At 38.6% G+C, this 15,053-nt stretch overlaps 2 protein-coding genes across 3 annotated transcripts in view; both read right to left on the reverse strand.

The window, feature by feature from the left end:
• Positions 1-15,053, reverse strand: part of LRRC2 (leucine rich repeat containing 2) — a 457,557-nt gene that overhangs the window by 244,728 nt on the left and 197,776 nt on the right. The window lies entirely within an intron of this gene.
• Positions 1-15,053, reverse strand: part of LOC140130361 (spindle assembly abnormal protein 6 homolog) — a 31,497-nt gene that overhangs the window by 7,235 nt on the left and 9,209 nt on the right. The window contains exons 2-12 of the mRNA XM_072150806.1: positions 14,677-14,737; positions 12,972-13,051; positions 12,103-12,207; positions 7,894-8,065; positions 6,368-6,445; positions 4,568-4,687; positions 3,797-3,988; positions 2,156-2,350; positions 1,577-1,666; positions 1,315-1,494; positions 225-306 (exon numbers count right to left, since the gene is read on the reverse strand). Of these exons, the coding sequence (XP_072006907.1) occupies positions 225-306; positions 1,315-1,494; positions 1,577-1,666; positions 2,156-2,350; positions 3,797-3,988; positions 4,568-4,687; positions 6,368-6,445; positions 7,894-8,065; positions 12,103-12,207; positions 12,972-13,051; positions 14,677-14,737 (1,355 nt within the window). The remainder of the gene's footprint in view (positions 1-224; positions 307-1,314; positions 1,495-1,576; positions 1,667-2,155; positions 2,351-3,796; positions 3,989-4,567; positions 4,688-6,367; positions 6,446-7,893; positions 8,066-12,102; positions 12,208-12,971; positions 13,052-14,676; positions 14,738-15,053) is intronic.

A 15,053-nucleotide genomic window follows, 5' to 3' on the forward strand; every position in this document is an offset into this window, starting at 1 on the left:
TTATTTCATCTTATAGTTAGTATAAATGACCCAGAACAGGAGCATAGATTAGTATTGTATTCATAAGAGTGACACAGGCTAAAATAAAACAACATAACATTGGTAAAAGTGAAACAGTAGAACACAGAATAGAGGAAAAAGCCACAGCAGCCAAGAGTATCAAGTGACATTATGCCTCATTTCCCAGTAAATGCTACAAAAAAAAAACGTTTTGGAACACTTGCCATTCTCATTAGTCTTTAACAGTTGTTTGCTCTCTTCCAATTTCTCAGTTGTGCAGTCTAGCTGCTCTTGTAACTTCAACACCTAAAAAGTGAATAAAAAGTACGTACACCTCACAGGCAATTTGCTTCTAAACCCTTCCATCTTGGAAGTAAGCTTACAACGGCTATTGGTTTCTCTTTCAAATACACTACAGGTAAAATGAAGGACAGCAGCATTTTTAAAGATATTTTGATGGAAATTGTCAATAGGCCAGGGGAAAAAAGCCCAAACCAAAAATATCTCAAGAGGGGAAGGCAGCATAATTTAGAACTGGGGAAAGATGACCCCTGTTGATTAGCTAGTCATACTTAAAAGTGTGGTAAAGAATTGAGCATTGATGAAAAGGAAAATAGAATTGAACAAAATTGTATATGAGATAGCAAACCAGTTTTTTTAAGGTTCTAGAATAGTAAAACAACAAAGAACCTGCATATAACAGAGGTCAGGTCATAAAAAGTCATTTTCCCAGGCTAAACGCTGTGTTGGGAACCTGGAACCTGGACAACTGTCCAGTACAGGAGAATAGTGCAGTGGTCAAGCAAAGATTCCTAGGATCATTAACTGACGATGGAAGTCCCTTACTGACCATCTTCTTGTACTGCAGTCATTAAGTCTTGATCACAAAACACAATGGGGTGGATTTCAAAAGTATTGCAAAGTAGAGCAGTGCAAGGTTAGAGGAGACGGTCTCCTGATGTGCCAGATTTATCATGCTGGATGATAAAACTCACATAGTTTAAGTCAGTCTAGTCATACTTTGCATCATCTAGAAGTTGGTCTGGTTTACCCCAGGAAATGACCCCGTAAATTAAGTTAAGTTTGGTACACAGACTTTTCCCTACGAAGCAAGGCCCCCTTCTTTTTGGAAAAGCATCAAAAATCCTTAATAAATGTGGCGCAATACATTTTTCTGGAGCAAATTATGTGAGAAATTAACGTAAGGCAGCTTGATAAATCACCCCCATTGTGCGTGCATAACCTCAAAAAAAAAAAAATTATGTTTGACTTTTTTTAAATGATGGTAATTTATTGTCAAGAGCTGAATAATACCTCATCTTCTTTCATCTTCAAGTTATGCGTTACATTAGCTAGCTCTGTCTTCTCCTTTTGAAGCATCTGATCTTTCTCACCCAAAAGCTTTTCTTGTTGCATTGTCACAGCATTTTTTAGCTTCATTTTGTCTACCAATTTCTTCATATCAGTTTGCAATTTTTTGATAATTTCATTTGCCTATTAAAAAAAACAAAATATATTACATGATGCTGCAGTAAAGGACTTGAAAAAGGATAACAACCTATAAAACCGGGCTCACTTTGATTAGCTCCTCAGAAAGAGATTTGACTGTGGTTTCAAGCTTCCCAGTTTGTAGATGTTTTTGCTCAAGAGATTCTTCTAGCTTTTTCTAGAATAAAATACATGAAAACCGATTCATTGAAGCAGATGCTGGAAGATGTATTATATAAGTTATCGTATATACTCGAGTATAAGCTAACCCTAGGTACCCAATTTTAAACACAAAATATACCCTGTAATATATAGCCTGCAAAAAACAAAACTCTGTACTCACCTTTCTGACGTCCCCCAGCTGGTCCTCTTCTGCTTCCGATGCCTCCTCGGGTCCCCTTGGGGTCCTTGAGCTCGGCCGGCACACAGAATGTTGTCAGCCACTTGCCAAGGGGACCGGAAGAGGATCGCAAGGATCCGAGGCGGCACAGAGCATCTAAAGCAGAAGAGGACCTACAGGAGAATGTCAAAAAAAAGCCAAAAAAAAAAAAAAAAGCCTAAAAATGACAAAAAATAAAACCAGCAATTTATGCAATAAACATTACAATATTTTTTTAAACAAAGAGGAAATATAAAAAAAAAAAAAAAAAAAGAAGGTTCAACAAACCTTATGTTCCTGAGCACTTTCACAGGCATCTGTGGTTCGTATCACAACTTCTTCTTTATCCTTTACTTCCTGTTCTAGAACGGCTGTCCGCATTTTATATTGGTTTAAGAGCTTCTCTTTGTCGTGACACTCAGAGTCCAAGGTAGCATTCTCTCTACGGAGTGAAGCAACTTCTTGTTTTGCTCTATGATTTTCCTAAAATGTGAAATAATAATAATAATAATAATAATAATAATAATAATAAACACACTAAAGTAAAAAAAAAAAAAAAAAAAAAAAAATTATCATTACAAAAAAAGTATACATTCGTATCAATATATTTTTTAATCTTTAAAGCTGAATAATGTTCAGTTTTACGACAAATGGAGAAAAATTAAGTGAATTGACGTTAGGTGCGTCTAGTCCATTTGGCCTCAAGTGTTGACGTCCCATTCATTCTGCACATGCCACACCTTCACATAAGTCAAAGGATTCATTCTTTGAACATATATGAATTAATGGCAACAAAGGCTAGGGATTGGCTCAGCAGTGACATGTATTATGAATGTGGGGTCAAGGGTTTCAGGTCCAATAAGACTGGAAGCAGAAGACACAAAGAGCAGCTGATGGGGGAGTAGAGTGCTTTAATCCCTTCCTGCCGAGGTCCTTTTTAGTTTTTTACGTTTGAATTTTTCACTCCCCACCTTCAAAAATCGATTTTTTTTTCCATCTAGAGAGCTGTGTGAGGTCTTGTTTACTGTATAACAAATTGCACTTCATAGTGATGGTATTTAATATTCTATGCAGTGTACTGGAAAGCAGGAAAAAAAACTCCAAATGAAGTGAAATTGGTGAAAAAAAAAAAAAAAAAAAAAAAAAAAAAAAAAAACACACATTTGCACCGTTTCTTGTGGGCATGGATTTTACAGATTTCACTGTGCACCCCAAACGACACGTCTACTTTATTCTTTGGGTTGGTACGATCACTGGGATACCAAATTTATATAGCCTTCATAATTTCATACATTTACAACAATTAAAACTTGTACAAAAAAAAAAAAAAAAAGTATTTTGCCATCTTCTGGCCATAATAACTTTTTCATACTTTGGTGTACTAAGCTGTGGGTGGTGTAATTTTTTTGCTACTTTTACTATTTTTCAGACCCCCTAGGGCACTTTAACCCTAGTATGGCAGTATATGGGGATTTTCTGCCAGGGGTTAATATATTTAGACCAATTCCATATTTCATGATTAAAGTTGTAGCCCAAGCTAAATTTATTTTTTTGTAGAAATGTTCCGTTGATAATGTTTCAGTGACTCTTATACAAAAATCTGTGGGCCACCCCTGCACCAATTCATTGGCATTAAAAGGCTGTTCATGAAACACAAGCATGTGCAAGGACTGAGCAAAATAACCTATATAGAGGAATCTGAATGGAAGCCAGCTGTCTTATACCGCACTAAGAAAAACTCACCTCCTAAATTATTAATCACAATCTTTGGCTTATATAATAACTTCAAGGAAAGAAAACAATACTTTCATAATGGACATTAAAAATCCGTAGTTATAGTTTGTCATATTTTTTAATTCTTTTCATTTGGAGGACAACTACATTGCAGCTCATGGAATCAAACCTGGATTCCTGCCCTAGACTACACACCTCTTCCATTACTGAAAGCTTGCCTTTGAGTTCTCGAATGCAGGATTCTGACTTGTATTTCCGCTCTGTGAGGTCTTTATTTAGGGCTTCCAACTCAGACACTCTACTTTCAAAGTGCTGTATTGTTCTGTTACTTGATGATTCCAGCTCCTTCTTTTGCTGTTCATACTGCTGCTGGTACTGAGTTTGAATCTGGGAAGAATGGACACTTCATAAAAATTCCATCACCAGTAGAGAAACTATGTTTTAAAGGAAACCTACCATGAAGAACTTACATGGTAGATCTGATAGTAGATTCCTCCTGCCTGCCTGGTAGATTCCTACTAGCCTTAGCTCCCAGTGCCTGGCCAGGCTGGTACATGCCCCAGTAGCCTCTGCAGTTAATTTACATACTACCAAGTTTTTTTTTTTTAGGCTTTAGGTTAGGTTCCAGGAGTATTACATTTTAGATTAGGGCAGAGGCAGGCAGGAGGAATCTATAATCAGATCTACTTCTGATGCCTCATTGTAGGTTCCCTTTAAGTGAGGCAACAAATGGTTAAAACTTTATTGCATTATACTTTGTGCTTCTACCGAACAAAATGTGATTGCCCATTAGAGAAACTCTTTTGACACAAGCTTTGATTTCCAGACTACAAAGCGCTTTTCTAGACAGCATGACAGAACACATGAGGAATACAGCGATTGCTACACTGAATAAGATGCCTTGCATTTCACACTCCCAATTGCTGTTAAAATGCAACAAAAATCACACAAACTAAAATGCCAAACCTGCAAGACTTTCTCCCTTTCTGCTGTGATTTCTTGTGTATGCCTATGGGTTAATAAAGATGTTTGAGATGTCCATTCATTCCTCAACTTATTAAGCTCCTTACATTTTTCATCTAGAGCCTGGAGAGGGAAAAGAAAAAAAAAAAAAAAAAAAAAAGTCAAAAAGTTTTCAATCCAGATATGACCTCCACCTAATCGTCCATATGACTGGCATTAAAAAGGACCCATCAGCTACCCGAATATACTTTTTGTAGGAAAACCTTGTATTGTCTAAGAAATATCAATTCTGGAGAATCTTCACCCATAACACAGTGCAATGTCATTTCTGTTTCTCCTTATGACTATCCCTTGGGTGCTACCTCTGGTTTAGATGTTTTGATGATATAGATATCTATATCATCAAAACATCTAAACCAGAGGTAGCACTCAGAACCCCATCTGTGGACATCCAGACCATCACCACTGCACAGTTTACCAGACAGGTTGAGTGACTCATGGCATCCTGCTGCAGCGCTAGGTAGCCCAGGATGTGCTGCATTCAACACCATTTTAATCACCTACGGAAGCAGCCATATTTTGAGATTGTTTTTAATATTATAAATCAGCCCCATTTTTTCGGACATGCGCCTCTTTATATGGTTATAAGTTGGTTGTAACACCAACGTTACAAAGTGACAGGGAAATTTCTTTCGTCACATTATTTATTTCACGTTAGTGGTAAATTTTATTTGATAAGTTTTGCATTTATAATTTTTTTTTTTTTTTTTTTTTAAATGGTGACATTTTTGAAAAATTAGCAGTTTTCATAATTCTAAATGATCTAGTTTTTAGATGGATAGTTTTACAAGCCAAAATTAGTTACCAACATTTATTTCCCATATAATTTTGGAAATATCTGGATATTTTATGTCACGCGACTTACAAATCGAATATCAGTTGCAAGACTGTGTTAAGATTAAACGCTATGGCAGAGAAGGGAGCAATGCGCTGCTGATGAAATTGATGTGTCAGCACTTTGTGATAAAAAAAAGTACATTTTCTTTGCTGTAGTTTGGGCACTCTACAAAAACCATCACTGGCCTTAATCAAAGGTTTTTGGTCAACTTGGGCCTGCTCTATCTTTACGGCTGTGTGCTACTATTTTTTATGGAGAGGGGAGGGGAGAAGCAGCACTTCCTTCTCCTTTTCTCCAGCGCACCTGACGGGTGCCTGCCCAGTCGTAGGTGTGTGAGCACACGTTTGTGTGCATGCAGCCTTATAGTGTAAATGAAGAACACCAGCTCACCTTCCATTAGGACATGCCAAACAAGGCACGAAACACCCCTCTGCTGGGGCAAAAGCATCCAGGATAAAACAATAAACGGCTCAGCCAAGCTCCAGGCAGTGCGTTTTAGGTTAATTATTGCATGAGAAAATACAAAGTCCACATTGTGGGGGGACAGCAACAGCTTACGAGTTTCGGGCGGATTTACCGCCCTTAATCAAGGACGGTAAATCCGCCCGAAACTCGTAAGCTGTTGCTGTCCCCCCACAATGTAGACTTTGTATTTTCTCATGCAATAATTAAGGACCCAAAATGCACTGCCTGGAGCTTGGCTGAGCCGTTTATCGTTTTATTCTGGGTGCATGCACCCTTACACTGCTCCAAAGACAGAATTATAAAAATATGTCAGAATATGCAAAGAAATGTTTTGCTTTTATTTATTGCATCTGTTCAATAACCTTATGGTGCAGTGAAAAAAAATTGTTTAACAGAGCCAATATTTGCAGTTTACAATTATAATGAACAATAATACCAACCTGCTGCGTCACGTATAGCTTGTGAGAAAAGTCCTCTTCAGATTTCTCTAGTTTTCCTTTGAGAACGCCATTTTCCAACTAAAATAGGTTATGATACGCAATATAAATTGCACATGTCATTTGTAAAACAATAGCAAACACTGCACTTCCATATTTGATATATCAAGTACAACCACCAGAGGTCGCACTAACATTTTTCTAGAAGGGTAATAATACACCTCTTACTATTTTTGAGGAGTATTTTTAGCCGAGAAGGAGTATGAAGTTTTTAATACACGTATATAACTCATAGCTGGATTTAATGATGATAGACACTATTTATGTAAGAAAATCATGTGTCAGTATCTTCTGTGTTTAAATAGCAAATTGAGGCAGTTTTAGTGATCTTACATCATGCATGGACCAGACGCCACCAACCCTACTGCAGCTGCCGAAACCTCCCATCACCAGACTGTGGCTAACGCATACTGTAACCCCCCCCTCCCCTCCATGTGACCAGACTGCGTTAGATGCGGCTGAGCCCCAGTGGCCAAACTGCACCTGACACTGCAAATCCATGATTGTTGCTTTGTAAAAATTTCTCTTTTTTTTTTTTTAATTAACCCCTTCCCGACGGGTCCCGGCGCATGGATCGCCGCCGGCAATGCTTGCCATCTTGTCGTGGATCGCTGCTCCCCGATGACGTCACGGGGAGCGGCGATCCGTCGCCATGGTAACCTCGGGTGTTCCGAATACCCGAGGCTGCTTCGTTTTAACCCATGCATTACAATGTGCTAATTGCACATTGTAATGCATGGGGAGTAAAATCCACATATACTGATGCATCCCAATGTATCAGATCCCTGGATGAATACTATAGCAGTTACTCAGATCATAGGGGAAGTGCTGTGGAGCAGCTCAATACAGAGATCACAGAACACAACAGTTTGAAAAGACTTTTGCAATACTCCTAGCCAGCTACAACATTGGAATACAAATAGCCTGTTTTTAGTAGCAGCAGGATTGTGAAAAATCTAAGTACGATTGAATAGCTTTTACAAGGCACTAGTTTTGCATGGTCTAAAGTACCAATACTCTCCCTGATTAACATCAGGTCAATGCATTTTAATCTATTAAAGTGAATTACAAAATGATTGAGATCACCTTCTCCACCAAATTATTCCTTTCAGCTCAGAAGCTCATTTCTCTATGTCAGACGCTTTTTAAAATGGTACATTTTTACAGAAACTTACAAGGAGATGTCAGCTACAAAGAGGTGGAGTATTGTGGCTGCTGGCACTACAGGGAACTTTGTTTTTACCAATTTCAATGTAATAAAACAAACATGCAGTAAGAAGCAACCGTAGGTTTACAGCAGGTATAGAATTTTGTTTTCTCTGAATACAGTCCACAACAATGTGTGTCTTATCAAGTCTACACTTAATCATGCAATCCCTTTTTCTGGGAAAAAAAAAAAAAAAAAAGTTTAACTGGTGACCCTGGTTTCTTTTTGAATTAAGGACGTTAAAACACTTGACATCACAAACCTTTAAGCTTTTAATGCAGTCGGCCAGATATTTTTTTACATCACTGTCATTCCCTTCTACAAGTTTTAATGAGAGGTGGACAAGGTGCTTGAACGGATTTGTTTCAATGATATTTAGGCTTGCAGAAACACAGTCAAGTCCATTTTGAGAGGTTAGGAGCTGCAGCAAAAACCTTCAAAAGAAAAAAAAAAAACATGCTAAAAGTAACAGATAAAGAAATTTATACTAGTTGTATATAAATTACATTAATGCAACAAAAAAAAACACATTGTTAAAAAAAATTCTATATATAAAAAATCTCTTGATTTCAGTAAGAATATGCTTTGTGACAAAAGCAGCATGTGGAGGGCATAATCCCTTCTCACTGCCCAGTACGAATGTTCTAAAGCAAAGCAATCAATTTGTATATGCCTTCAAATAAACACCACATCTAAACTTCTATCACTCACAACCATTCTGCAGACACCGCTACAGAAACAACCATTTAACAAGAAAGCAGGGGGAAAAAAAGGTAAACATCAAGCTGCAATGTAAAGAGCATATAGTTTGGCTTACTATTTGTATATTATCAGAGAAGTGGAAACGGCGAATGTCAGTCCTTGTTTCTCATCAAACATCATAATAACCCTTGTCCAACCACATGCAGACTCCTTTATCCTAAGGTGCTACACATTGGAAGTGTTATCTTTCAAGGAGTGATGACCCAGGGCGGAATCAAGTACGCCTGCAATCTCCTGGCAGATCGATACAATGAGCTAAACAACACAATAAAATCTTGTACTCCAGAGCAGTGTCTAAGCGTCTCATACTTCAAATAACAAATTTTGACTGCGGGACTTCAAATGTAACCTAAACTTCATATTTGCCTTAAAATGCTCACCTACTAAATGCAGGGGAGGGGGGAGGGGGGGGGGGCGGAATAGAGGGGAAAAAAAAAAAAAAAACACAACACACAGACACAAACAACAAATCCTGCTTTAGTTCCAGGTTCCCAAGTCACTCAGGTACATCTGGGTTTCTGGCCATGCCCCCGACCAGAAATTTTGTGGGGTCACAGACCGGTTTCATACAATAAGTGTCTTCCTTGTTGCTTTAACAAGGGGCGTTACTTTGCGACTTCACTTCCTGTAAAGTTCTCTGGTCCAAGGAGGTCCTGTTTCCCCCTGGGACTTCTGGGCATAGTGTGGGAACTGGGAGCAGGGCAATTATGTTTTATCTTACCCTGGTCAAGTTGTGCTGAAAAAGAACCTAAACATAGCTTGTACTCTAGTCAAAAAAAAAAAATTAACAGTGTACTCAACTTTCCAACACCTCCTCTATGGGTCCTCTTTGGGCACTTCCGCTCCCCTTGTGATGCCAGCGGCTCGCAAACAATGGCGTCAGTAAGCGGCTGACGTAATTGTGTGTGCCATGTGTGTGGAGCCGAGTGACCCAAAGAGGCATCGGAGCATTCGAAGCAAGAAGAGGACCTGTGGTGACTACAGTGTTAATTATTTTTTATTTAATAGCTTGGCATACTCGGGGCAGGGGCTGACAGGCTATATACTGGGTGGAAGCTGTGACCAATGCATTTCCCACCCTCGGCTTATATGCGAGTTAAATGGTTTTCCCAGTTTAAAATTAGGTACCTCCGTTTATACTCAGGTCGGCTTATACTTGAGTATATATGGAACATGGAAAATTTCTTGAGAAGACAAGCATCAGACGTGGCACAAATTTTTTTCCAGGAGAGTAAGGATAGTCCTCTTATCATTATTGAGAAGTATTTTTAGCCAAGGAGAAAAATGCTCTCCTCAGGAGGATTGGGAGGTGTGTTATTTTATCGATTATGATAATACATTTTTTAAATTTGATTTAATTTAGATTCACAACTGTGGCAGGAGTTAGCAGAGAGCACATTATCTGTTCCCTGTTGTATTTCTATACAGATCACATGGGCTTTTTCCATTAGATCACTGTTACAATCAATAACTGTTACCAGTGATCTGTACACACAGACATGCTGAGAGGATGCACATCTTCTCTGCATATCTACTCCTGGATTGCATGTTTGGGAATCCTGATGATGTTATCACTGGATCCTCTGCCATTAGTGTGCACACTGCACTGAGAAATAGCCAGAGGCTGCACTGAATATATAGAGAAAGTCTTTTTCCTGCCTGTCTTTGCATTGCAAGCAAACATTTCTTTTCAGACATTGGCTGGGGCCCAAACAACTTTTACATAGCCCGTCTTCTGCGGCCCATGAAATGCACACCTTTGTATGCACGAGTGCTTAAGGCCTGTTCCACACTTGTGAGTGTGATACAATGAATTCTCCTCACACTCGCATCGAGTGCTGCCGGGATCTCTTGGCCCGAATGCTGCAAACTGTTAAGAGAGTATGGAGAGGGCTCACAGGCCATATTGGATTTGATCGTCACTCCCTGTGATGTAATTGGGAAGCAATGATCAGTTGCAATGACAACTTGGAGTCTTTATAAGACTTCAGGACCTGTAATTGTTGAAGATCTGTAACAGTGGCACACTTTTACTGATCTATAACAAACTCCCCCATATGCTGGAAAACTAAATAAAACCTGTATAAATTTGGAATTCCTGTGATCGTAGGACACACAGCATGTCATTTGGAGCGTACAGTGAAACATTAAAACTAGAATCTGCAACAAATTGCATTGTTTCACCAATTTGAATTTTTTCCCCCTGCTTTTCAGTACACAGCATGGAACAAATAACCTCACTACAAAATACAATTTGTTATACAGAAAACAAGCCCTCACTCAGCTTTGTCGGGGGGGGGGAAAAAAAAGTTAGATTTTTAAAGGTAAGGAGTGAAAAATGGAAACGCATAAACAAAAAAAGGTCCAAATCATTAGGGGGTTAACACATGCAATACATAAAACACAATACTGTGCGCACACATATTTCTTATCATATTTCTCTCCAAACGCCATTTTGTTCACTCAGAGCCCATCTTGTTTTAGCAGGGGACCAAGTTGTCCACTGTCAGCCATGTCATGATTCAGCCATTTTGTGTAATTTCCCTGCTTGACCTTTTCTTATGATCTTATTTTGACTTGTGCACAGGTTTCACAAGTTTAGTATAAACATTCTGTTCTCTTGAGTAATGGTGCATAAAATTCGTCAACATTTTGGGGAAATAGCTAAAAAGGGGAGGTTCTGGTATATTCAAGCTAACCTATAGCATTTCAGTATTTTATCACCTTTTCAAACCCTCTGCAAAGCATTTTTTGCTTTGATATACACGACTGCCTGCTGGAAATAAACGCAGCTTATGACCTAGTCTCTGTGTCTATTCTGTGCCTGCTATCCCAGCGCTGGGAACAAAAGATCTATAAATTTGGCAATCACCTTAAAATTGAAGAAGGCATGTTGGAGGCCTAGATGAAAAAAATCTCTGACAAGCACACAGTTGCTTCTATACATTAAGGCCCCTTTCACACTTGCATTTTTTAACAGAGGAGGAAGCTGCAGAGGAAGCTTAGAGTTTTCACTGGTGTGTGGCTTGGTGGACATGCCGTTTGCTCATCTGAACGGAGCATTAGCAGTGCATACAGAATTACTGGGTTGCAGTCTCACGAGTTTCCATCAGGGCTGAAGCTGCAGCAATGAAGGGGCCTCAAAGTGTCTGCAGCTCACAGCCAAGACTGAGGGAGAAGAAAAATCCCATGCAGATTGCATGTACAAGCATCTAAAACACTTAAAAATAAGTTGAAATACAAATTTCGCATTGGTGAAATGGTAAAAGACTTTTTTTTAGCATACTGCGCAAGTCAAGAGTGGACACGGTTATAGATTTATCATTGCAAACTCTTTGCATTCCTTGAAGTGGTAATCCACCAATTCTGGTACAGTTGAACTTTTTCTTTACCCTTTGCTAGTTTTAGTACCAAAAATAAATTCTCATTAAATTCTCTACTGTGAAGTGGGAGGTGCCAGGGTGCTCCTGCCACCCACTTGACAGTAAAGATACAAAGTAGAATATATCAGGTGCCGAAACATGAAGGAATTATTGCTCTGGTTTCGTAAGAGGAGAAAAAGTCCAATCTTTGCCAGAATCAGTGTGGCTGCACCTATTAAACAGATACAAAAATGGTGGAGAGGGTGAAACATCCTCTTTAAATAAGTAATTGATATCTGATAGTTAACCAATATATTTAGCATATACAACTAAAATGTCTCACATACCTAGGTACAGTCTTGTCTTGTTCAGCTATACACTGGTCCAAAAGATCGATAAATCTTTGAGGGAAAGATGAATATTCCACTAGTAATCCCTGCTGGTTTTTGAGACTAGAATGCAAGAAAAACAACCCTTTATGTAAAGACCTTTATTATTATACACCATAAATACAGACATCTAACTCACAGTAACATGAAACACATATAAGATGAAGGACAAAGTTCTGTAAAGAATAAGGGTGACAGACATACTATGTTTGATGGGAATACTGTGTTAATTTACAGAAATAAAAACACTGTATATACACTCAGGTATAAGCCGAGTTTTTCAGCACAAAAAAAAAAGTGCTGAAAAACCCTAACTCGACACATACTTGAGTCTATTTTACTCTAATTCACTCTGTACTACAATAGTACTTTTACAATGCCCCCCGCAAGTCCTGTTCGTACTTTCGGTCCTCCGGCTCCATCTTCGGGTCCCTTTGTTGGGAACCAAAATTGTAAAGACACAAGTGGAAGCGCCGGCGGTGCACACACTGTTGCCAGCATATGGGGGGGGGTGATTTTTTTTTTTTTTTTTAAATAGGCTGGACACACTGGGGGGCATGGGCTGGCTGGCTAGCTAGCTAGCTACATAATGGGTGGAGGAGGGAGGGGACTGGCTAGCTATATAAAGGCTGGAGACTGACCAATGTGTTTTCCACTCTAGGCTTCTACTCAACGCAATAGGTTTTCCCAGTTCTTTCTTTTAAAATTAGATACAGGCTTAAACTTATATATATATATATTACACATACACACATTTACCAACAAGACAAAAGAATTTCAGAGGCATACAATACTTAATGCTTAATCTAAAATATTTCCAAGTTTACCTTAAAAAATCCTCTTCCCCTAGAGTGAGATTGTATAGGAAAAATGGATCTGTATCATCCGAAAGGCGAACAATTAGGTCCTAGCCAACATGTCAAAAGAAAAAGACAAAACTGTTACCAGCTGCTCCAAAATGAAAAACTACACCTATTTTTTTTTATTTTTTATAAAATGATCTAATACCATTTTTTTTCCAAATTATAGAACTGTACAAACTTTTCTTTAACCCATTAACAACACCTGGCCTTTTCATTTCGATTTTTCACTCCCCACCTTCAAAAATCTATAACTTTTTTATTTTTACATGTAACGAGCTCTGTGACAGTTGTTGTCTGCATAACAAATTGCGCTTCATAGTGATGGTATTGCATATTCCATGCGGTGTTCTGGGGAGCGGGAAAAAAAAATTCCAAATGAAGTGAAATTGGTGAAAACACATTTGCGCCTTGTGGGCTTGGTTTTACGTCTTTCACTGTGTGCCCCAAATGGAGATACTAAATTGGTATACGTTTTATAATGTTTCCATACATTTACAGAAATTAAAACCTCCTGTACAAATAAACATTTTTTGATTTTGCCATCTTCTGGCACTAATAACTTTCTCATACTTCGGTGAACAAAGCTGCAGGTGGTATCATTTTGTGGAACTTTTGATGAAATTTTCAATGCTACCATTTTTAGGACTGTACGACCTTTTGATAACTTTTTTAAAAAAATATTTTTCAAAATGGCAAAAAAGTGGCATTTCAACTTTGGGTGCTATTTTCCGTAACAGGGTTAAACACAGTGAAAAAAACGTTATTCTATTTTGATAGATTAGGCATTTTCGGACACGGCGATACCTAACGCGTTTATGATTTTTACTGTTAATTTACATTTATATCCGTTCTAGGGAAAGGGATTATAATAATTTTTTTTTTATTATAATTTTTTTTTTTTACTATTTTGCAGACCCCCTAGGGTACTTTAACTCTAGGTTGTCGGATTGATCTTACAACATACTGCCATAAAACTCCTTCATTACAATGTGAAAATCGCACATTGTAATGAAATGGTTAAAACGAGACAGCCTCGGGTCTTCGGAAAGTGATCGGTGTGCTAGCACCGATCGCAAGAGTTAGCGGCAAGTCTTTGCTGCAATATGCAGAAAAGACTTAACAGCTATGTAGAGGGCTCAGCCTGTGAGCCCTCTCCATGCATCCGCGCCAGCCGTACGTCAAGAAGAAGTCAAAGGACATCTACCATCAAGATTAAAGACTATGTAAATGAGCCTGATGAGCTCCAGGTTCCATTGACACCTATGAAGGCTTGTAGGTAAGCAAGACAGAGAAGATCCACAGTGTGGCGCAACTTCACTTTGGTAAGAATCTTTATTGCAAATGAACTACGCGTTTCGGCGCTTGGACCAGCGCCTTCGTCAGGTTCGGCAAACAAGACCTATGAAGGCTGGAGCCCTTCGGGTTCATTTGCCTACAGTCCTTCATTGAAGTAAAGCGGTACATCCAGGCATGATTGTATTAAAAAAAAAAAGTTTGTCCATGCTATCTAGTATACTGGACAGCCAAGAGCTTCCACCCAAAGCATAATGCTGCTAAACTGGATTATCACATTCCTTTGATAATGACCTCATACAGTCATAATTATGAAATAATTTGCTCTACACAATGATGCTTTCTTTGTAATCAAGCAAAAATGGGGTTAACATACCTTTTTATATACAGGTTTTGAAAACGAATGTGATTCCACAGTCAGTCTGACAGAGGATCGCCTGTTGGAAAATAACATTTTGAAATGTTCTTAGTTATCCCTCTATAATTATACGCATATTAAAGAGAACCCGTCAGGCAAAATAACCCCTATAAACTAAATATATTTTCATAAATTACCATTAGAGAGAATTGCCTCTATCCCTACATGCCTGTAAACCTAACCTGTATGCAAATGACCTGAGAGATGTCCAATGAGTCATTAGCATATTCAAGCTGTCAAGCTTATTCATGAGCGGGAGGCACAGCCACACCCCTTGGCTTGACTGACAGCCTGTATAATGATGTGAGGTATAATGGTGTAATGGCTCCTCCATG

Source organism: Engystomops pustulosus, chromosome 1 (genome assembly GCF_040894005.1).
Source record: "Engystomops pustulosus chromosome 1, aEngPut4.maternal, whole genome shotgun sequence".
Classification (NCBI taxonomy): Eukaryota; Metazoa; Chordata; class Amphibia; order Anura; family Leptodactylidae; genus Engystomops; species Engystomops pustulosus.